At 38.1% G+C, this 22,890-nt stretch overlaps 1 protein-coding gene across 3 annotated transcripts in view; it reads left to right on the forward strand.

Annotated features, from left to right (window-relative positions):
- The window catches only part of LOC131066310 (cell division control protein 48 homolog B), a 212,131-nt gene that overhangs the window by 21,740 nt on the left and 167,501 nt on the right, over positions 1-22,890 (forward strand). For all 3 annotated transcript variants that reach the window (XM_058001041.2, XM_058001042.2, XM_058001040.1), the window contains 2 exons: positions 2,462-2,611; positions 2,769-2,876. In XM_058001041.2, the coding sequence (XP_057857024.1) occupies positions 2,462-2,611; positions 2,769-2,876 (258 nt within the window). The remainder of the gene's footprint in view (positions 1-2,461; positions 2,612-2,768; positions 2,877-22,890) is intronic.

Consider the following 22,890-nt stretch of genomic DNA (forward strand, 5'->3'; position numbering starts at 1 on the left):
AGGAATGAAATGATTCTAGATTCTAAAAGAATGCTAACCCACAACTCACCTAGCTCTGATACCATGTTAAATTTAGTTGTGAAGCCACCCAAGATCAATGTGACTGAAGGAAAGCAAGCCAAGAATCCAAGAGTTGAACAAAACTCAGCACTCTCCTAGCACTGAACTAGACTCACAATCTGAGCTAGTGTTTTGATACTCAGTACTTAGGCTAGGGAGAGGTGAGGACTTGTTCATATAGAAAAATATGGGCATATAAGACCACGAGGAATAATAACTCCATGTAGCCCAAAATAGGAGGGAGTTTTACCTACTTGGTAAATGCCAAATACATGGTTATGCCAACTCAGGTAAAGACAAGAAATGGTTATGGGGAGGTGGCTAATAAATTCAAAAGAGGGTGTGACATTCAACCACTCAAATGTGGGTGTGAATGACACATGTGAATGTAGGATTATGCCACATGTCCTCACCCTAACCATTGTATTATAACCTAAGCAAGCTTAATAATGTGTAGGAAAAATAATTATTCCCTAACATAAGAGAAAATAAAGCATTTTGAGTTCTATCGACCCGCTTTTCCCGCATACACCTACACTAACAGTTTCTTCATCTAGAATGAACGTTAGGTTTCAATAAATGCCAGGCAAGGAAAAAACCAGAGGAATATTGTGCGGCTTTTTATGCGACATCTTTCAGCTCAGGAAATTCGTCTTCAAACTTTGACACTAAAGAGGAATGAATGAATTCACGCAATTACAAAGTTTAGACAATTTATGCAACCAAAATAATTTTCATTAATATGACGCGAAACTCCTTTTTTGCCATCTACTGCAACTCTTTCAATTATTATTATTATTTTTCTTGATGCAAACTAGGAACATACCACGAGATATAGAGAGAGTGCGATTAAATGAATTGCCACGAACTTATTAAAAACTGCCGTTTTATTGATGCATACCACGAATCCTTGATAACCTTTGCAATCACTCTTATATGATATGGACACACTATATTCCCTTAAATCACCTAATAAATTGATGCCTCAAGCAAATATTAATCCTTTGACTAGACTCCGCGTCAAAACTTTTAGGAGCAATTTTACACCCGACAACCAAATTGACTCCTTAGGGAATGAGTTGTGCACTAGAAATAATACTACAGACTCATGACAAATAAAATCTTCAGAATAACGATTTTTCTTTCCCTATAAATTTGTATCTGACATTTATAAAAACCTCATAGGCTGGCAGAATACACTGCTCTGATACCACTATAATATCCCCCTATGGATTTTAATTTAGATTACTCTAAATTTGTTTCACAAGAAGTTCATGAACAATCTGCAAGAATTTAATCTCCAAAACATCCAATATTTTGCAAACAATTTTCAATTTAAAACTTTAATTGTAGTTTCGAACAAGCTTTGAAAATCATATGAATATTGCCATTAAATCTTCAGTAGAAAAAACAACAGAAATATCCAATCTCAGCCACAGAATTTACAGTCAGATTGGAATTACCAACAATATGAACTTGAAGCACAAAGTGAGACACCTAAGTGATATCTCCAACTTACAATGGGATTCCGTCCACTGCCTCCAAGCTCGAGGGTTTGCATTCTCAAACCTGCTGAAAGCCCAAGCTTCCCATAATTTTCCAAGAGAGAACAATAACCAAGCATAAACCAGGCATATCAAAATGAGTCTCTCCATGTACTTAAGTAGCACATTCCTATGACTCTTCACATATCCTCTGCCTGTCTATTGGAATTCCCCTATAATAATAAAGTGACTTTATTTTATAATTTGATGTTGACATAAAAGTCACTTAAATCTGCTTTAATAAATAATTAAATTAAGTTGCCTTTAGAGTTATTATGTTTTGACAACTTAAAACTTAATAATTTAATCGATTTTCTAATGTCCCAAAAAGGGGACATTACACATGTACTTGTTTGTTGAGTGATGCAAAGCCTCAAGAATGTTTTGAGTTTAGTGTGAGTGTAGGTCAAATATATAATTTCATTGTGCATTTTCATTGTTATAAAAATATGGGATAGCTGGACGACAACCAACCCAACAAAGTCCATTACTGTCAGTTAGAATAAACAGTGTTCATTCGTGGAGAGAATGTTAAATCTTGTTGTTTAGAAAAGAATGGAGTGCATATGATTTTTCTTAAAATATATTGTAGGTGCAAATTGTTCTTTTGCCATGCAAAACAAGTTTTATTACATTAGAGAAAATCATGATGTTTAAATTCAGTAGCTTAGCAGACTATTTGCATACAATTTTTTTTGACTTTGCATTTTATGAAACTTGTAAACAGATGCCCTACATTATGGCCCATTCAAATTTTATATCTGCCATACTGTCAGTTGATGTCCATCCATTTTATTTCACTTAAATGCATTTCTTTTATTATGAGAGGAGTTTTACTAATTGTATTGCATTTACAGTGCAGGTCTCATTCACAGGGCATATGCTGGAGAAAGTGAAAAGATTTTGCGGGATGCATTTTCCGAAGCATCATCTCAAGTGGTAGCAGGTAGACCAGCCATTATATTTATTGATGAGATTGATGCCCTTTGTCCTCATCGCAATTCCAGGTATGGATAGTGACCTTTGATTTCAGACTTATATGAAGTAGATAGGCTGGTTCAATGTGCTCTTTTCGGAACTACTTTGAATTGTCACAGAATTTTGAGTTTGATTTTGAACTAAAGTTGGTGGCTTCTTTGTGCAAATTATAACTGAATATTACAGACGAGAACAAGAGTCCCGCATAGTTGCCCAACTTCTTACTCTCATGGATGGTGCCAAAACTTCATTAGAGTCTTTGGAGAGAGTGGTTGTGGTTGCGTCAACAAATAGGTTGGTTGTTGTTTGTATTTTTTCCTTACTTTGAAAGTCCTGGTAATTTGTTTATTATTATTTATGTAAATAAACTGACAGCTACTGCTGTAAGCAAGCTCAAAATTGCATGTGACTAACAAAATAGGTGATAAGACTGGACTTATATGCATTCTGTGGCACTTCATGGTATGGTTTACCGAAAGAGTTCCTGAAAGACATGGCAATAGTAATGGAAGAAAGGTTTTAAGGGGCATGGTTGTTTAAGAAACTACTGAAGTCCTATACAAAGGACATCACTGCATGAACCAGTTGTCTGTTACTTGCCATTGTCTAATCTGAATATACCATATACATTATTCCTTTGTTAATAGAAAATTGAGATTCTATATGGTATGAGTCTTAAGTCGATTTTTTTTCAGAGTTTCAGTAGAATAGTTGAGATTTTAAAAATGGCCATGCCAGAAATTTCATTTTGAACACTAAAATAAGTAAACTACCCTTTCTGTTGTAAAACTAATATTATTTTACTGTACACCAATGTTGCTCCACTTGTAGGGTTTGAAGGAAAATATTCAAAAATTGTTGAATCTAAAGGCTGCAGATAAAACTTGTTTTTATTTGTTGTTTTTCTTTGTTAGTTTCTAATGTCTTGCTCAAATGCATGAACTTAGATAATCCAAGCTTAGTTTTATTGAAAGGATTAGTTTTCAAGCCACATATATTTGGTAATAATATAAAGTTAACATTCTTTAATAATGTTTCTTTCCACATGATTCAAGAAGAGAACTCCCCTTTGTGTATTGCATTCCTTGCATTTACACCCTTGGCTTGAAGTTTTTGTTTAGAATTTGGTTGAGTCTTAAGAAATTACTGTCCGCAGCCTTGTTTTCATTCTATTCAGCATTTGAAGAGCTGTAGGAGCCCAATGCAGGTTGTCAAGGCCATCCAAACAGGTTTATGCGGCTATGGGGAGATTCTGCTTGGTATTACAGATCAAAGTGAAGAGCAGGTAAAATGCAAAAAGAAGCTAAAAAAGTACAGGATCACGGGGCTGTTAGAATAAAGTCTATGTCCATCCACTAAAAGCTCTCCAAGCTGACCTTTTTTGAAGAGTGTTTTTGTATGAATAAGGTTTAAACATTTTAAAACAATAGACATTATGTGTAGTTTAGTTTGATCAGTAAGTTTAGGGTTTTATTGGGGCTTTCATCCATAACCCATAAGTATTAACTGAAACTATACATATTACAAAAACTGAATAAACTCATATCCTCCAAGTCAACTAGAAGAGGACAGACTAGTTTAGCCAACAGAAATATAACACCACAAATATGCATCCTCTAGCTGTTCAACCTAACAATTGAAATAATAAACCTATCAACCAAAACTGTATACCCTGTGCAACCACCCTGGCAACAATATCCTGGATCAGCCATAGAAAATACAAAAGCTTTACCCTATTAACACTAGGGCTTTTTTGGGTCTTAAAACAATGAAAGCTTGCTTTCCATCCCTAAATGCTGCTGCTAAAAAATGTATGTTAGCAAGAAATCTGGGGTGTTAAGTTTTATGATCAGATTAGATAGACAAAGATTCACACACAATTACACAATATATACCCCGGGGAAACCTTCCTCTTGAAGGTGAAAAACCCAGCAATGAATATGTCTTTATTATCTCAATTATGCCAAGAGACTTTTACAAAGATTTTTTTTTTATATTAATATAGTTCAAAACCTAAGTTACCGGTTCGGGTTCGGGCACCGGTTCGGGTTCGAAGAACCCGGTACGCCGGTACGGCAAAATTTTGAAAAGGGGTTTGGGTTCGTTAGTACAAAAACATGTAAATTATATATATATGCAGCCTATAAGCATGAATTAATATTAGCATGTCACATAGCATCATATAAACAACAAAACCTGTAGATAGAAATTTGGAATTCATCAAAGCAATATAAACATTAACTAGCTCAATCACGAAAACTAGATTGCAATGATAAGAAATCCTAAAAACATTCAATAGAGATATTGAAAATAAGACATTCAAACCAAATGCAAACCATTACAAACGCGAATATCTCCTCCAGAATTCTCCATTGTCCTTCTTTCTCCTTCAAATTAGTGTGTTTGTGGATCTCACCTACAAGTGCATAGGCATAATATGAAAGCAAGATTGACAAGATGGGATGACAGCGTAAGGATACTAGAAGCGTGATTGATCCTTTGATTGATGAAACTCATCCAATTTATAGACAAATTGGAGAGAGGACAAGATTAGCATGAAATTGATATTAGAGGCAATTGATTTCAAAAGTGGCAAAATTGAGTTGAAGGAAGAAGGTTATGACACCTTCTATGTCATGAATTATGACATATTGCCAATGCAAAGGTTAGAGGACTAAAAGCTTATGACATCTTGCTATGCCAATGGTATGACGCATGAGAAATTCATGCTTCCACCGAAGCACAAAAATAGGGAGAGACTAGAGAGGAATTGATTAGGTGGAAATTGAATTTAGCAAATTAGAAAATGAGGTGGAAATTAGGAATTAGGAAAATTAGAAATGAGGAATTGATGAAATTAGAAAATTAGGTGAATTAATTAATAATTTTTCATTCATTAATTAATTCACAAAAAGAGGGGGAATTAATTAGCCAATTAAATAATATTTAATTGTGACAAGAAGACTTGGGATAAATAAATAAATTATTTAACCTAGAGGGAAAATGACAATCAAGATTAAATGAATAAATCATAAAATCCTAGAAGATGAATTAGAAATGCAAGGACGACAATTAGGTCTTGACAAAAGATAATTGATGTAGGGTCGATTATGATCATGATTCTGACTGACAAAGGACCAATGTTGATAAATGATTAAAATTGGTTGACAAAAATCAATGACAAATTGACCAAGATTGACAAGGAGATCAAATTGAAAAGCGCCAATTGACATGATTAAAGAGGACAAGGATCGATGACGAATCGATCGCAAAATGACAAAATTGGACAAGGACAAGGATCGATGACGAATCAATCGCAAAATGACGAGATTGACGAGATTGACGAGGATCGATGACAAATCGATCGCAAAATGACAAGATTGACAAGAGGACAAGGATCGATGACAAATCGATAGCAAAATGACAAAATTAACAAGAGGACAAAACCCTAATTCTATCATCGATTAGGATTGACGATGTCCAAAATGATGATAAATGAGCACGCACATCGATGCGACAGGATAAGATCGACCAAAATCATGACTGAAGATTGTTATCGACAAGACCAAATTCGAAAGCGAGAAAAATGGAATGCAGAAGAAGGACTCGATGCTCGCAAATGATAAAGACCAAGTGCGCAACATAGAAGAAATGTTAATGCGACGCAAAAACCCTAAAATAAGGCAATGCGCAAATGTTAAAGTATGACTCCGCAAGCGTTGACCATTTTTAGATGTCTACATTTTGCCCCTCTTTGAGACAATGCGATTCTAAGCGTTGTTTCAAAGAACAATAATGAAAATGCCCCAGACAATAACAATGACATATGCATGCCCCCTCGAGGAATTGGCTAGAAAAATCCAGAAAAGAGGCCAAGTGATCGATAAGAATGACATAAGACGATAGGTTCGAACGGACTGCCAAGACTGACGGAAGAAATGTTAGTAAACAGAAATTAGACGGAGGACAGTTAGAGATGAAGGAAAACTTGCTTTTACAAATGCACATAAGTAGGTGAGAACTTTTATTTATTGTAGCAAAGCGGATGTAGAGCATCATGGCATTGAAGGCCAGAGCTGGAACGCACCCCCTTTTGCAAAAGACAGACACATCGCACACAAGGAATGAGTGAAGCGTCCTAGGGTGCATACATCAAGGATCGAGGTCTGTGCGGCGTTCACAAAGCGAACGTACTTATCACAGACACCCAATGATATAGTTGCCCCAGTTTGTGACAAACATTCCACAAACAGCAAACACGACAAAAAAAAAAAAAGGAAAGGGACCATGAACCATCCCGGTCACTCTAAATCACTCAGTGACATCATCGAGCAACATAGGAACATGATCGAAGCCAAAGATAAATTAGTAAAAAGATAAGATGCACAAATTCAACCAAGTCAAACAAACAGTCTGATTGTCATTGTCAAAAGTGGAAAATAGGAATGATCATGTTGTCTGGTTTCAAGGAATGCGGTACCCCGTCTAAGACAGGACACAGTCTGGTTTCGAGTATACCACACCCTATATAAGACCCATGATAATAGTGACAAGGACAAATGATATTGATGTTGATTGATTGATATGACAATTGTGATCAGTTTGAATGTCTGGTTTGATTGAAAAGTTCATCTATTAATGCGTGATTTCAGTAAAGCGCAGTGTTGTAACATGTTATCTGTTTGTTGTCTACACAGATGTTTGATCGATTGTCGTTGGATGTATGCTCAGCGATCTGTCTATGCACAAAGGGATCATTTATTGACAAAATGCAAAATGCTAAAGAAATTGTTTTTGGATTTTGATGTTTGGAAATTTTTTTGTTCGTTTTTTTCAAGACATTATTTGATTTTTTTTGGATTTTTTTCAGGACATTATTTGAATGTTTTTGAATTATTTCAGGACATTTTTTAATTTTTTTTGATTATTTCAGGACATCATTTGATTTGAAAGCTCCAGTAATTAATCATGACAAGGGGCGCGCACCCAATGAACAGTTGAAAGACATATATAGCGACCAGGACCGAAACATATGCACAAGGACTGGAAACCTGAGTATGCAAGACAATGATGTTGACCAATCACAGGCCTGGAACAGAACATTGGGTCAGGTCAAGGATAAGTGTGATAAACCTGCGGGGGGAAAGTATAGCTAGGGGTCATGATAGATGACGGAGCAATAATCTTTTACACATGGCGCCTGTTTGCCAGGTTTTCACCATGGTACTTGCCCAAAGCGCCTGTTTGCCAGGTTTTCACTAGAGGGCGAATTATTTTTCTTTACTTTTTTTTTTTAATTTTTAATTTTTAATTTTTTTATTTTTTATAATTTCTTTTCTTTTCTTTTCTTTTGTTGGATTTTTTTTTTTTTTTTTTGTATTTTTTGAGCTTTTTGATTTTTTTGTATTTTTTCAGGATCATATTTGAAGAACTGCTGATAGAAAACTATGTCCAGTACTTTCAAAGGTGCATACTATTTACAGGATCTGACAAAGGTTCACCGTCGGGGGTTGCAAGCTGATATGCCCCCAAACCATAGGCTGCAGTAACTATGAAAGGTCCAACCCAATTAGGCTCAAATTTTCCTTTGATGATGTCATTAGATTGTGTATTCTTGGGGTTTGCCTTTAAAACCAGATCTCCCACTTCGAAGTGTCGCCCTTTGACCTTCTTATTATAAGAGCGACGGAGACGGTTTTGATATGCTTGCAAATGTGTCAAGGCTGTCTGACGTTTCTCATCTAACATCTCAAGCTAATGCAACCGAGAGACTCTGTGCGTCTCATCATCAATCAAATTTTGCAGGGAAACACGCAAAGAGGGAATTTCCACTTCCAAGGGTAAAATGGCTTCTGCACCATACACCAAGGAATAAGGTGTTGTGCCAGTAGGTGTGCGGATAGAAGTGCGATAAGCCCATAGTGCTGGATTCAACTGTACATGCCAATCTCGACTAGCGTCATTGACTACCTTTTTCAGGATCTTAATAATGGTTTTATTTGATGCTTCAGCTTGACCATTACCTTGTGGATAGTAGGGACTGGAGAAACGGTGTTGGATGTGAAACTTTTCACAGAGTTCCTTGACATCTTTATTCTTGAATGGACGGCCATTTTCTGTGACTATTGCAAGAGGAATCCCATATCTGCAGATGATATAATTCAGTAGAAATTTTGAAATTTGCACACCAGTGATATAGGTCATAGGGATAGCCTTGATCCATTTTGTAAAATACTCGGTGGCTATGATGATAAACTTATGTCCATTTGCAGATGTTGGGTGAATCTTACCAATAAGATCCAATCCCCATTGAGAAAAGGGCCACGGAGATATGACAGAATGAAGCTCTTGGGCTAGCGCATGAATGTAATTTCCATGGATTTGGCATTTGTAGCATTTCTTGACAAAATCATGAACATCCTTTTCCATAGTGGGTCAATAATACCCAGCACGAATCAATTTTTTAGCTAGACTCAGACCATTGAAATGGCCCCCACATATACCATCATGAACCTCGTGTAAAGCCGTTTGTGCCTCGTCAGAATCCAAACACCTGAGGAGGGTGTGGTCAAAGGAACGACGGTAAAGGGTATCTACGATGATGACATATTTGGCTGTCTGGCGGATGAAGGCTCGCCATTGGTTAGAGGAAAGGTTAGGTGGTAAGGTTTGGGATTTCAAATATTGATAGATGTCATTGTACCACGGGGAATTAGGACCAACAAGAACACACATCACATCTGCTGTCGAAATTTCAAAAGAAGGGACAAGCAACTGTTCGACCAAAAATTCACATCTGCCCATATTATGGGGCATATTTAACATGGAAGCAATAGTTGCCATAGCATCTGCCGACTTGTTTTGAATTCTTGGAACTTGATTGAAATGGATAGCCGTAAATTTTGTTTTGAAGAAATCCACCATATGCTTGTAGGGAATAAGCTTTTCATCTTTTGTGTCGTAGTCATCATTCACTTGACGGATGACTAACTGGGAATCTCCATAGACTTGCAAATGTGTGATGTTCTAGTGGATCGCTATTTGGAGTCCTGTGACCAAAGCTTCGTATTCTGCAATATTATTGGTGCAATGGAAAGTTATTCTGTAGGATTTGGGAATAGCATCACCTTGAGGGGTGACAAACAATATACCTGCTCCGGACCCGAATTTGGTATGGGATCCATCAAAATATAACCTCCATTCATTAGAAGATGTGAGAGCAAAGACTGATTCATCTGGAAAATCTGTCAACAGTGGATGATCATCATGAATAGGTGCCTCTGCAAGTTGAGCCGCTATGATTTGTCCTTTTATTGCCTTTCTCTCAATGTACTCAATATCAAACTCACTTAGGATCATAACCCACTTTGCTAGGCGACCTGTCAAAGCTGCCCTGTTAAGCAAGTATTTCAAGGGATCAATTTTTGCAACTAGCAATGTCTGATGATTTAACATATAGTGTCGAAGCTTCTGTGTTGCAAATACCACTGCTAAACATGCCCGTTCAATAGTTGAATAATTCAGCTCATAGCCTACTAGTGTCCGACTGATATAATAAATAGCCCGTTCTTTGCCTTTCTCATCCTGTTGGGCTAAGAGAACTCCCAATGCCGTTTCAGTTGCAGAAATATACAATATGAATGGCTTCCCATCTATAGGAGGCATCAGAATAGGTGGCGACAGCAGATAATCCTTGAGAGTTTGAAATGCTGATTGACATTGCTCAGTCCATTTAAAAGTGACACCTTTATGCAATAAATGCTGGAAGGGATGACATTTGTCTGCCAATTGAGCTATAAACCGACGGATTGATTGTAGCTTTCCTTGCAGACTTCTTAGTTGACGGAGATTGGAAGGAGGCATATCCATTATTGCTTTAACCTTTGCAGGGTCTACTTCGATGCCTCTGTGAGAAACAATGTACCCTAATAATTTGTCGGTTGTGACACCAAAGACACATTTCTTTGGGTTGAGTCTGAGCTTGTAGGTTTCCATTCGATCAAAGATTGGGCCAAGGATGGCTAGATGACTATCTCTTGTGACAGATTTGCATAATAGGTCATCAACATAGTCTTCCATCAAAGTATGCATAAAATCATGGAAAATTGTCGTCATAGCTGTTTGATATGTTGCGCTAGCATTTTTAAGACCAAAGGGCATCACATTCTAGCAGTAGGTACCCCAAGCACATGTGAATGCAGTCTTATGTTGATCTTTAGGAGCAATACGAATTTGATTATATCCAGAAAAGCCATCCATCAATGATAGCATCTCATATCCGGCAGTCATGTCAACTATGATGTCGATATTTGGCAGTGGAAAGTCATCTTTAGCGCATGCTTTATTGAGATCCCTAAAATCCGTATAGATTCTGATGCCCCCAGTTACTTTGCTAACTGGTACCAAATTTGAAATCCAGTCTGCATAATCAATAGGTCTGATAAAGCCCACATCTAATAATTTTTTTAGTTCTACCTTAACCAAGAGAGCCACCTGGGGATGCATCTTTCTGAGTTTTTGTTTGACGGGCTTGGCATCTGATTTTAATGGCAAGTGATGGAGGACTAATTCTGGATCAAGGCCGGGCATATCTGCATAGGACCATGCAAAACTGATCTTCTTCTCAAGAAAGAAATTGACAAAATCTATTCTTTCTTGTTTTGATAGAGAAGCAGCAAAATGAATGACCTTAGGGTTGTCAGGTGTACCCAAATTTATCTCTTCGGTCATTTCCACAAGCAATGTTGATTTATCCTGACTTGATAGGGGTATGTCCAATCTTCCACCTTTGGGCGCCTCAGAGAGGTTTTCACCCGCAGGTACGTCTTTTATTTTTACTTTTTCATGATCAGAGAGTGCCTTACGGTTTTGGGTGGGGGAGTTATTTCATGTTTGTCTTCCATGGGCAAATCATCGGGGTCAAGGAAAATATCTTCGAGGGCATAGGAGCTAGAAGAAAAGGAACTCCATTCCCATTCATTGGAATTAGTTTCGGGTCGGGTATCCTCAGGTGTTGTTTCATCATCAGAGTCACGCCCCTTTCTACACGTGGTCACTTTGGTAGACGAGGGTCCAATTCGCAATGGTACAAAACCTAACCCTAAAGTTGGAGGTCGCATTGTGGGTATAATAGGTTCTAGTCTTCCTTTCTTGTCAGGGCCCAAGCCACTGCAGCCATCATATCTCTTTTTCTGCAGCATAGTAAACCCTTTGCCATACCACTCCACCGGCAACCTGACAGGTGGTGTCTCAGTTGGATCCTTATAAAGCCAATCTATGACATCATCATCCAAAGTTTCCTTGTCAAGTTCACCCCATCTTGTAAATGTAGTGGGGGGCTGATATTGAATGACTATCTTAGGTTCCTTTTGCAACAAATGTGGTTTGCCATGTAATTTTGGAGATATCGGTAAATTCCCAATGAGGAATGTTTGAGCCATTGAATACTCTCCACATCCTTGGTCCTGTATCTTCAATTTTCCTTTGACAGCATCTAACAATTCATTAGGATCCACATAATTATGTGAGTGGGCCTCCCTATTGACTGGGACTTGTTGCTTCGAGGAATCCTTTAGATTAGCACAAAATTGAAATGGATTACGGTCTCCTGGAATTGTTATCTCAGTCCCATTGTAAGGATATTTTAAACACTGATGATAAGTAGATGGAACTGCTTTCATTGCGTGGATCCACGGACGGCCAAGAATCATATTGTAAGGGAGATCAAGGTCTAGGACTTGCAGGAAAGTGTTTTCTGTCACTGGACTGACTCTGATAGGCAATGAAATTACCCCTTTAGATGGACGCTCAGCATCATCATATGCTTTGATTGTTATTCTTCTGGAAGAATCAATGTCATTTTCTGTATAACCAAGACCAATGACCACTCTCAAGGTACAGATGTTAAGACCTGCTCCGCCATCTATCAAGACTTGTCGGATCTTGCAATTATGGACAAAGACTTCAAGATGTAAAGGATCATTATGAGGGAGCTTATCAGGAGAAATATCGTTATCAGAAAAGGCAACGTGTTGGGAAACAGCTAGATGTCCAATTCGGGCTTGAAACTGGTCAACATCAATGTCTGTCGGGACAGTGGACTCAGTTAAAGCTTTATCTAGGACTGTGCGATGCATAGGGGACATTTTCAACAACTCAAGAATTGATATTTGTGCAGGTGTCTTCCCCAGATGATCTAGGAGATTATACTGACTCGTAGGAGTTGATTTAGGAGGAATTGCAGGAACTCCTTTCAGGACTATTTTGGATCGACGAGTGGTGACTGCGCAAGAAGGATCTTGTCCCTTTATTCTTATGGTGGAAACATACTCATTTGACGCTCGAAAGCAATTGATGACATTGTTATAACTAGTATTTGCATAATTAAGATTTGCTGTTTGGGTAGAGTTTGAAGAAGATGCTTTACCCTTATCGTGATCAAGCAAAGGAGTTTTAAAAATTGTATGATCAGTGTTAGAGGTCGCGTTGGGCAGGTCTACCTCAATTACTCCTTGATCTAACAAGTCTTGAATCATATGTTTCAATTGAAAACACGATGCGGTTTTATGTCCTTTTGACCGATGGTATTCACAATATGCATTATCATTCCACCAATGCGGCTTTACCAATGGTTATGCCTTGATATCTGGTAACTTGATAAACTTTGCTTGTATTAATTGTTTCATTACTGACTCAATAGGCTCTCCCAATGGTGTAAACTGTCGAGGAGGCCCATCCCTTGATCAGAAAGGTTTTCGTTGCTGGTTTTGTTGCTGACCTTGTTGTTGATTATATTGTTGGGTATATTGTTGGTATTGTGGCTGTTGAGTAACATTACTTGCTGGTGTTTGATTTTGTTCCATAGTTGACATATTAGGAGCACTCAATTTCTTTATTGTGAACGTGGGTTGATTTGCATTCACTGCTCTTCGTCAACAACTCCATTAGTAGTGACATTCTTGTTATTGTACCAAAATCTATTTCTGTCCCCTGAATTGTTTGTGTTGTCACTGTCTTTGTTGAGCTTAATGATTCCCTTAGCTACAAGAGCAGTTTCAATGTTCATCCCTTTCTTAATGAGTTTCTCAATGGTACTGGGACTTTTCAATTTGAGTTCATACATCATTTCTGGGACCAAATTTTGAATAAATAAGTTCACTTGTTGTTCTTCAGGTATATCTAGGGAAGAACGACTATACAAGCTTCGCCATCGTTGTAAGAAAGTCACTAATGGTTCACCTTGCTTTTGCTTGGTGTTGCATAAATCTGACATGGTCACTTCACTGTCAATGTTGAATGCGAAGTGGGATATAAACTTTTGAGCCAATTCTGACCAAGTCTTTATATTCCCTGGCAAATGCGAATACCAATCCATGGCTTGTCCCGTGAGACTTCGTGCGAATAAGTGCATTAAATATGTTTCCTCATAACTCACTTCAGTACATGCTGCGAAAAATGCTCGAATATGGTCTTTTGGATTGCCATTTCCTTTATATTTCTCAAAATTAGGTGCCTCAAAATGCTTAGGGAAGGGAGGCATGTACAAGCTCTTGTCAAATGGATTAGGACATAAATCTTCATCTGTGTACAATTTCTTTGTTCCTTTGGTTTCCAATGCGTCGACTTGTCATTGCAACTTCTCAAGCTGTTGTGCAAATGTGTCAGGTATCGAAGATTTTGGAAGTTCATCATTCACTCTTGGGTGTACTCTTTGTCGATACATCCTGCTCTCCATTGGCTGTTGATGCTCGGAAATTGCTGTCTTTGGTGTCTCTGGCATATAAAGTTCTTGATACAGCTCTTGTTGCTGTGGTTGTGCCGTGCCTTGACATTGACCTTGTTGCTGTGCTTCTTGTGGTGGAATCATGATTGGTAGCCTTGGTTGATATTGCAATTGAGGGTGTTGTTGATATTGCACGGACATCAATTGTGGTTGTGAAGTATGATAACTTGTTTGTCTTGGCACATATGGAGGCACATGTTGTTGTTGATGCTGACGAATCGGAATTTGCTGACTTTGTGCCAATTGTTGTTGTCTTGATGTAAATCCCATCATTTGCAAAAAACTTTGTTTGGGAGGTTTTTGTTGTTTCTCCTTTAGATGGGGTATGGCACTTGCATTGACTTGCTGTGTTGTTTGTCCAATCCACTGTGGTGGTTGCAAGTTTGAATTAACTTGTAATGGTGCAGAAGTCACTGCAACGTGTTGTTGAATGTGATATTGTCGTTGTTGTGCATTGCTTGTTTGTGCATTCGAGTGTGCCTTTTGTGCATTCCTCAATTGTTGCAACATTTGTTGTTGGTGCACACCACTATTTGTGGCTCTTTGTGTTGCCATTATCGAAGGATCTGTCACAATATTTTGCATAATAGGTACTTGAGTATTTGGCAAATATATTGAACTTAATGGGACATAGGAACTTTGTTGCATTGTGGAATTGTTTTGGACATTGGTAAGATCGGGCATTCCAGTCGTAAAGCTTTCTTGCATCTTAGATTTTGATCCACTTGTAATTATTCGAGGAATCATTTCTTGTTGAGGGACAGCTGTCAATATTTGTGTGGCCCTCATTTGATCTTGTGTTAAAGGTGTTGTATTAAATAACGGATTGTTTATTGTTTCAAATGGCGACTTTTGAGGAATAGTCACTGTCAACGTTTTTGAAGCACGTTTACTCATAAAGGTGTGTTGGGTTTCTTGTTGTGCATTTTCTTCGTTTGGATGTGGAGAGAAACTTAACAGCTCACCGCCTTGTTGTTTTTGCACATTAATTTGCTCACTTGAGGAGGTCACATTACTCATCATGTCAAGATATTTTTGTGGGAACATCTTAAAGACCTTGTTCAAGAATTTATCCATCTTTTTTGTCAACTTCGGATCTTTAAGGAACATATCAACATCATCGGAAGCATCGGAATCTGATGAAGAATCTGGTAAAACATTTGGATCTACTTCTTGTTGAACGCCTTGATCTGAACCAAATCCTTGTGAAAGAGTTTGTTCCTCATGTAATGTTTGAGTTTGAATGTCATGCTGCAGGTTCGGTTGATTCCAATCGAATGGTGCATTTCCTCTTGGTGTTGGTGGAACACTCCCATATCCCGGTTTCATGGGTACAAACACTGGCTCATATAATGGAGGTGGTCCAAGTTGAACCATTCCATATGGTGGTAATGATGTGTTTGACGAACCTTCAATTTGTAATGATTGACTAGGTTGAAACTGTGAGTTTGATACATTGTCAATGGGTTGATATGTTGGTTCGCCCATCTTCTTAGATTTCGACCTTGTTTCAACAAGCATGTCACTATGCAAATGCAATATTTTTTTGAATTTTTTGATTTTAAAAGGATGATGTATGATATGCAACTAAATGCAACCTAAATAAATGAAAATGCAATCTATGGCAAGAATGCAACCTATGTTTTTGTTGTTTTTCAAGATTTGGACAAACTTTTTGAAATGCAAACCTAAAGACTCAACCTTAGGAAGTTGATATGAAGCCAAGACCTTAAAGGACAAAGGACCAAATGACAATAGGACAAATTGACAATGTCTCACCTATATGCTTGGATACTAAGCTAGGTTTGGCAAAAATGATATTGATGACAAAAAGACAAAAGTTTGATAAGGTCTAGACTTCCCAATAACAACTTAGGGTATTATCCAAAGTTTTGATTTTTTCAAGTTTGACAAACCCAATTTCTGAGACTAAATGTAAGAATGCAATGATTATGACAATGACTTAGGATATGACAATGAAATGCAAACTTAATGAAATGATTTTAAACCTAAGTGCAAAATGAGGACGCTTGCAATGAAAACGGACTAAAATGAAGGAAAATGACAATATGCCTTAGGACCTAAATGGGACTATGCAAAACCTAGCCTAAAGTGACATGAATTTTGAAACGAAGACATTCTATGTTTTGACAAGCCATGTTCAAATGTTGGATGAATACTTGGACAAATTTGGACTTTTGTTTGGATCTTGCTTTTGAATTTGAAGGTTATTGATTTTGAAAATCCAAGTTGATTATGAGCGCTTTTGAAAGTTTGTTTTTTTAATTTAACCTTTGACAATCACGGAAGACAAAATGTTTGTTTGACTTTGACCCAAGACAATCAAGCACATTTACAACAAATCCTATGGCTGGCAAGGGCAATATCTATTGAATCCTCTAACCATAAAATACAACACTTAGCCGGATAGCTAGACGCTTACTAGCACTGGCTCCCCCTTACAGTGCACTCACTTCTCGGGCATACAAAGCTTCGAGTTCAAGGGGCATCACTTCCCAAGAACTTGCTATCTCTAACTAAGGAGTACATGAGAGGTATCTTCGGCATGCGCGTATCACAACGCCTGAGCCAACAGATAGAAGGATTTTGGCCTTTAAAAACTAGAGATTCTAGTAAGGGCATCCGTTCGGGTGGGTATTGATCCGGCGAATAAATCGTCGCAATACCATTCCAGCACCCGTTGTCTACAACTTTCGTTGCATCCACAGTTATTTAGAGTGGTTCGGAAGAGCTTGGCTTTAGCCCGTCACCACTTTGGGTCATTCCCTCTCACCAATGCCTGTGCGAAGTGCCAGGCAAATCGGGAGGCAGGCCCAATTCTAAGGCTTAAAACACACAATCAAATTGAAAACAAACAAAGCATACATGGTGTTCATTATCCTTTAAGAAACGAAATGTGCAACTACTTTAAAAATTTGCAAACAAGATGTTTTAATGTGAGTCTTTGACTGCGTCCTGCATAAGATTCGTTAGTAGTTGCATTTTTGTCTTCGTCATACGTAACGCCAAGATGCTGCACAGAGAATTAGTACCAAGGAAAAACCGAAATGCAAGAAAGAGAATGAAAATAAACAAACTTGCAAGTAAAAACAACTGATTTTACCTCTGTTTCTGGCCTTACACAAGCGCCGAATGACTCAACACAGGCGCAAAACCCTTTAACACAGGCACAAAACCCATCTACACAGGCACAAAACCCTTTGACACAGGCACAAAACCCTTTCATATTATCCCTACACCTTTAGAAGTTTCACAAGGACCTTTCATATTGTCCTCATCAAATAATACACCCAAGGATGAAATTATCCAAGGGCTATCCATAATTGATTGCCAAGATAATCCAATTCATGATTCACATCCTTGTCATGTTGCAGAAATACAAGACCCAATGCCACCATGCACTTTATTGCCATTACCTGTTTTAGAGGACCCCATTCGAAGTCCCTCTTCCTCATGTTCAAGCATTGATTCCTTGCCAGAATCCATCACAAATGTTCAAAATGCATTCCCTTCGTGCTAAAGCATTAATCCCTTGCCAAAATCCCCATGCATATCCAAAGGTCCGACCCCATGTCAAGAGGATAATTTAGAGCATGAAGAAACATGTCTTGAAACAGATCAAGATCAAGATCTCGAAACCTTATCATCCCATCCAATTGTTGACCAAGATCCCATTTCCCCAGACACTCACGATGATTCCCCTATTCTTGTCCATCCTATCCAAAGCCCTATTGACACTCCATTCCCCAAGCAAGATCAAGATATCCCAGTCCATCCAATCCCAAATGATCCCCTTCCATTTCATGAAAAATATGTCCTTTCAAATCCCATTGACATTCCACTTCCTAAGAAAGGTCAAGATATCCCTTCCATCCTTTCCGATGATCCCATTAAAACTCAAGAGCAAAGCACCTTTAAAGAGGATTCCAATGATCTTCCTCCTTGTCAAGATCAAATTATTCCTTTAAATCCTCCACAAGATCCTTTTGTTCCTCCATCTCCTTGTCTTAATCCTCCATATACACTACAAGATCGCATTTCTTTTGATGATCCCATTATTTCTCCCATTCCATCTCTTGAAGAGCCTATCATTGAACCATGTCCACTACACAATCCTAGTCCCCCTCATGATCCTAATCCCCCTCATGATTCTAACGTGTCAGTGCAAGATGTTCATGAACCCTTGACGTGCATAATGGGTTCTTCCACTTTGGTGCAATCCGATCCACTTCAAGATCTCATTATTTCTCTCATATCATATCCACCTCATAATGGACTCGCATCTTCTTCCCAAAGAACAAAGTATCCTACATGTCAAGATATTCATAAAGGCAAAGGGGTAGACCTTCATGAGAAAGAACCCCTCCATATCAAAGAAGATCTTAAGGGTCATGTCTACACAACTCACTCTCAAGACGTTGGTATCCCTCCATCAAAATCAAAACATACACCTTCCCCATCATACTTTCCATCCATCTTAGGTCCTTATATCCCTTTGTCCTCTATGCAAGGTCAGCAAAGGCACACATCCTTGAGTAAATTTCATCAATCCAAAAGAAGTCCACTTCATTCCTATCCATCCATGCATTCCTTTCCCCCTCCAAGCAATTTGGATGCCAAGCATAAAAGTCATAAGTCTAGCAATCCACATGTATTCAAGGATCAACATGTCCAGTATAATCGACATGTCAAAACAAAGAACAATATGATCCATAAAGAAAAAGAAATATCCAAAAGGCCACAAAGGCCCACTGAGAAAAATCAAGCAAAGTCAAAATATATATGGGTTCCTAAATCCCTTATGCAAGCAATGCACACCAAAGAACAACAAAAGCATGAAAAATCCACAACAATGTGGGTTCCTAAGCAGCTTCTTGAAGCACAAAATGAAAAATCCAACTTGGCATCCAAAATTGCTATTCCTCCATCCAAACCTCTCAAATTTGTTCCTCCATCACCTCCTTCTTCCATTTTGGGCCCTTATGTCCCAAAATCACTATCCTTTCCTCCATCCAAATCTTACAATTTGAGATCCATTTTTCCTCCATCAATCCACCACCCCTCAAGGTGTGTGCCAATGTCAATCTTGCCTTCATTTCCATCCGCTCAAGCCCAATTCTTCCAATACCCTATCTATTATCCAATGCATATTTTCCACATCCTTCCATCTCTCTGGTCCAATCCTTTGCATAAATCCTTGCCTTAGTTTCATCTTATTTTCCATGTCCTTATCCTACCAACGTCTTTGAGCATACTTTTAAAGGTCATGGTCCATTTTTTTTTCAAGGCTACTATCCAAACAAAAAGGTGTTTGAGTCCTTCCATCCCCTATCATGTGTCCATTTTCGTGTAAAAATGTCAAAATACAAAAAAAAAAGAAAAAAGAAAAAAAAAACAAAAGAAAAAAGTAAAGCAAAAATAATTCGTCCACTGGTGAAAACCTGGCAAACAGGCGCCTTGGGCAAGTACTATGATGAAAACCTGGCAAACAGGCGTCATGCGTAATCTTTGAACTTCTTGCATACCGTACTTGGGGACAGGTTTTATCCTATCATATCCTTTTGTCCTATTACCCTTCATTATCCTGTCATATCCTATTACACTTCATTATCCTATCATGTCCTATTACCCTTCATATCCTATTGTCCCTCATGCACATATCCCCTTTTCCACATTTGATCTTGACAAGGTTGAGGATCGTCATGAGCATCATGCATCTTGTTTGCAGCTTTTAGTCCATCATATCTTTTGGTCTTTATCCATTTGCTTATTATAACCTTTCATCCATATTCCCTGTCTTATTGCAACTTTCTGCCACTATCCCGTATCCTATCCCGACCTTCAGTCCATGTCCCTTATCCATTCTTGGTCTTGCTTATCCTATCCATATCTTATCACTATCCATACACTCTTTCTATCCCTTGATCTTGATCTGACATAAGGACGTGAAATGCAAAACATGGTTTCAAAAACCTCTTGACATGTCCCTCATGCCATGCCACTGCTTTACATTGTCATATCCAGTCTCTTGTCCCATCACGCAATAGCCCTTGAAAATTGCATCCGCGTTGTCTCCATAATAAAAGGCCTTTGTCTTCCCTCTATCCACCATCATTTCAGAAAGCCTATTTACTCACCTGTCATATGCCTTGCCTTGCTAGACACTGGGGGCAAAATCATAAAAATCCCAAAAAATCAAATAATATCTTGAAAAAATACAAAAAAATCAAAAAGCTCAAAAAATCACAAAAAAAGTGAAAAATTGAAAAATAAAAAAATAAAAAAAAAGCTCAAAAAATCACAAAAATAAAAAAAAAGTGAAAAATTGAAAAATCAAAAAAAGTGAAAAAATTGAAAAATCAAATAAAAGTGACAAAGAAAAAAAACAAAACAAACAAAAGTAAAGAAAAATAGTTTGCCCTCTAGTGAAAACCTGGCAAACAGGCGCTTTGGGCAAGTACCATGGTGAAAACCTGGCAAACAGGCGCCATGTGTAAAAGATTATTGCTCCGTCATCTATCAAGACCCCTAGCTATACTTTCCCCCCGTAGGTTTATCATGCTTGCCCTGACCCAATGTTCTGTTCCAGGCCTGTGATTGGTCAACATCATTGTCTTGCATACTCAGGTTTCCAGTCCTTGTGCATATGTTTCGGTCCAGGTCGCTGTATATGTCTTTCAACTGTTCATTGGGTGCGCGCCCCTTGTCATGATCAATTACTGGAGCTTTCAAATCAAATAATGTCCTGAAATAATCAAAAAAATTGAAAAATGTCTTGAAAAAAAAAATCCATAAAAATTGAAAAAAGTCCTGAAATAATCCAAAAAAATCAAATAAAGTCTTGAAAAAATCCAAAAAAATCAAATAATGTCCTGAAAAAAATCCAACAAAATCAAATAATGTCTTGAAAAAATCCCTAAAAATCAAATAATGTCCTGAAAAAAATCCCTAAACAGTCAAATAAAGTCCTGAAAAAAAAACGAACAAAAAAAATTGTAATAACTCAAAAAAGCAAAACAAAAAAAATCCCCTCTGTGCATAGACAGATCGCTGAGCATACATCCAACGGCACTCAATCACACATTGTGCCTTACTGAAATCATGCATTAACAGATGAACTTTTTGATCAAACCAGACATTCAAACTGATTAAACTTGTCATATCCATCAATCAACATCAATATCATTTGTCCTTGTCACTACTATCATGGGTCTTATACAGGGTGTGGTATACTCGAAACCAGACTGTGTCCTGTCTTAGACGGGGCACCGCATTCCCTGAAACCAGACAGCATGATCGTTCTTGTGTTCCAATTTTGACAATGACGATCAGAATGTTTGTTTGACTTGGTCGAATTTGTGAGTCTTATCTTTTTACTGATTTATCTTTGGCTTCGATCATGTTCCTATGTTGCTCGATGATGTCACTGAGTGATTTAGAGTAACCGGGATGGTTCATGGTCCCTTTCCTTTTTTGTTGTGTTTGCTGTTTGTGGGATGTTTGTCACAAACTGGGGCAGCTATATCATTGGGTGTCTGTGATAAGTACGTTCGCTTTGTGAACGCCGCACATACCTCGACCCTTGATGTATGCACCCTAGGATGATTCACTCATTCCTTGTGTGCGATGTGTCTGTCTTTTGCAAAAGGGGTTGCGTTTCAGCTCTGACCTTCCATGCCATGATGCTTTGCATCCGCTTTGCTACATTAAACAAAGGTTCTCACCTACTTCTGTGCATTGGTGAAAGCAAGTTTTTCTTCATCTCTAATTGTCCTCTGTCTAATTTCTGCTTACTAACATTTCTTCCGTCAGTTTGGTCGCGGTCTTTTGCACCTTCCACTGCTTGTCATTTGTGCATCCGACCTCCGATTTTTAATCCATTCGAACCTATCCTCTTCTGTCATTCTTATCGATCAATTGGCCTCTTTTCTGGATTTTTCCGGCCAATTCCTCGAGGGGGCATGCATATGTCATTGTTATTGTCTGGGGCATTTTCATTATTGTTCTTTGAAACAACGCTTAAAATCGCATTGTCTCAAAGAGGGGCAAAATGTAGACATCTAAAAATGGTCAACGCTTGCAGAGTCATACTTTAACATTTGCGCATTGCCTTATTTTAGGGTTTTTGCGTCGCATTAACATTTCTTCTATGTTGCGCACTTGGTCTTTATCATTTGCGAGCATCGAGTCCTTCTTTTGCATTTTTCATTTGTCTTGCTTTCGAATTTGGTCTTGTCGATAATAATCTTCAGTCATGATTTTGGTTGATCTTATCCTGTCGCATCAATGTAGACAAAGATTCACACACAATTACACAATATATACCCCGAGGAAACCTTCCTCTTGAAGGTGAAAAACCCAGCAATGAATATGTCTTTATTATCTCAATTATGCCAAGAGACTTTTACAAAGATTTTATTTTTATATTAATATAGTTCAAAACCTAAGTTACCGGTTCAGGTTCGGGCACCGGTTCGGGTTCGAAGAACCCGGTACGCCGGTACG

Source organism: Cryptomeria japonica, chromosome 8 (genome assembly GCF_030272615.1).
Source record: "Cryptomeria japonica chromosome 8, Sugi_1.0, whole genome shotgun sequence".
Classification (NCBI taxonomy): domain Eukaryota; kingdom Viridiplantae; phylum Streptophyta; class Pinopsida; order Cupressales; family Cupressaceae; genus Cryptomeria; species Cryptomeria japonica.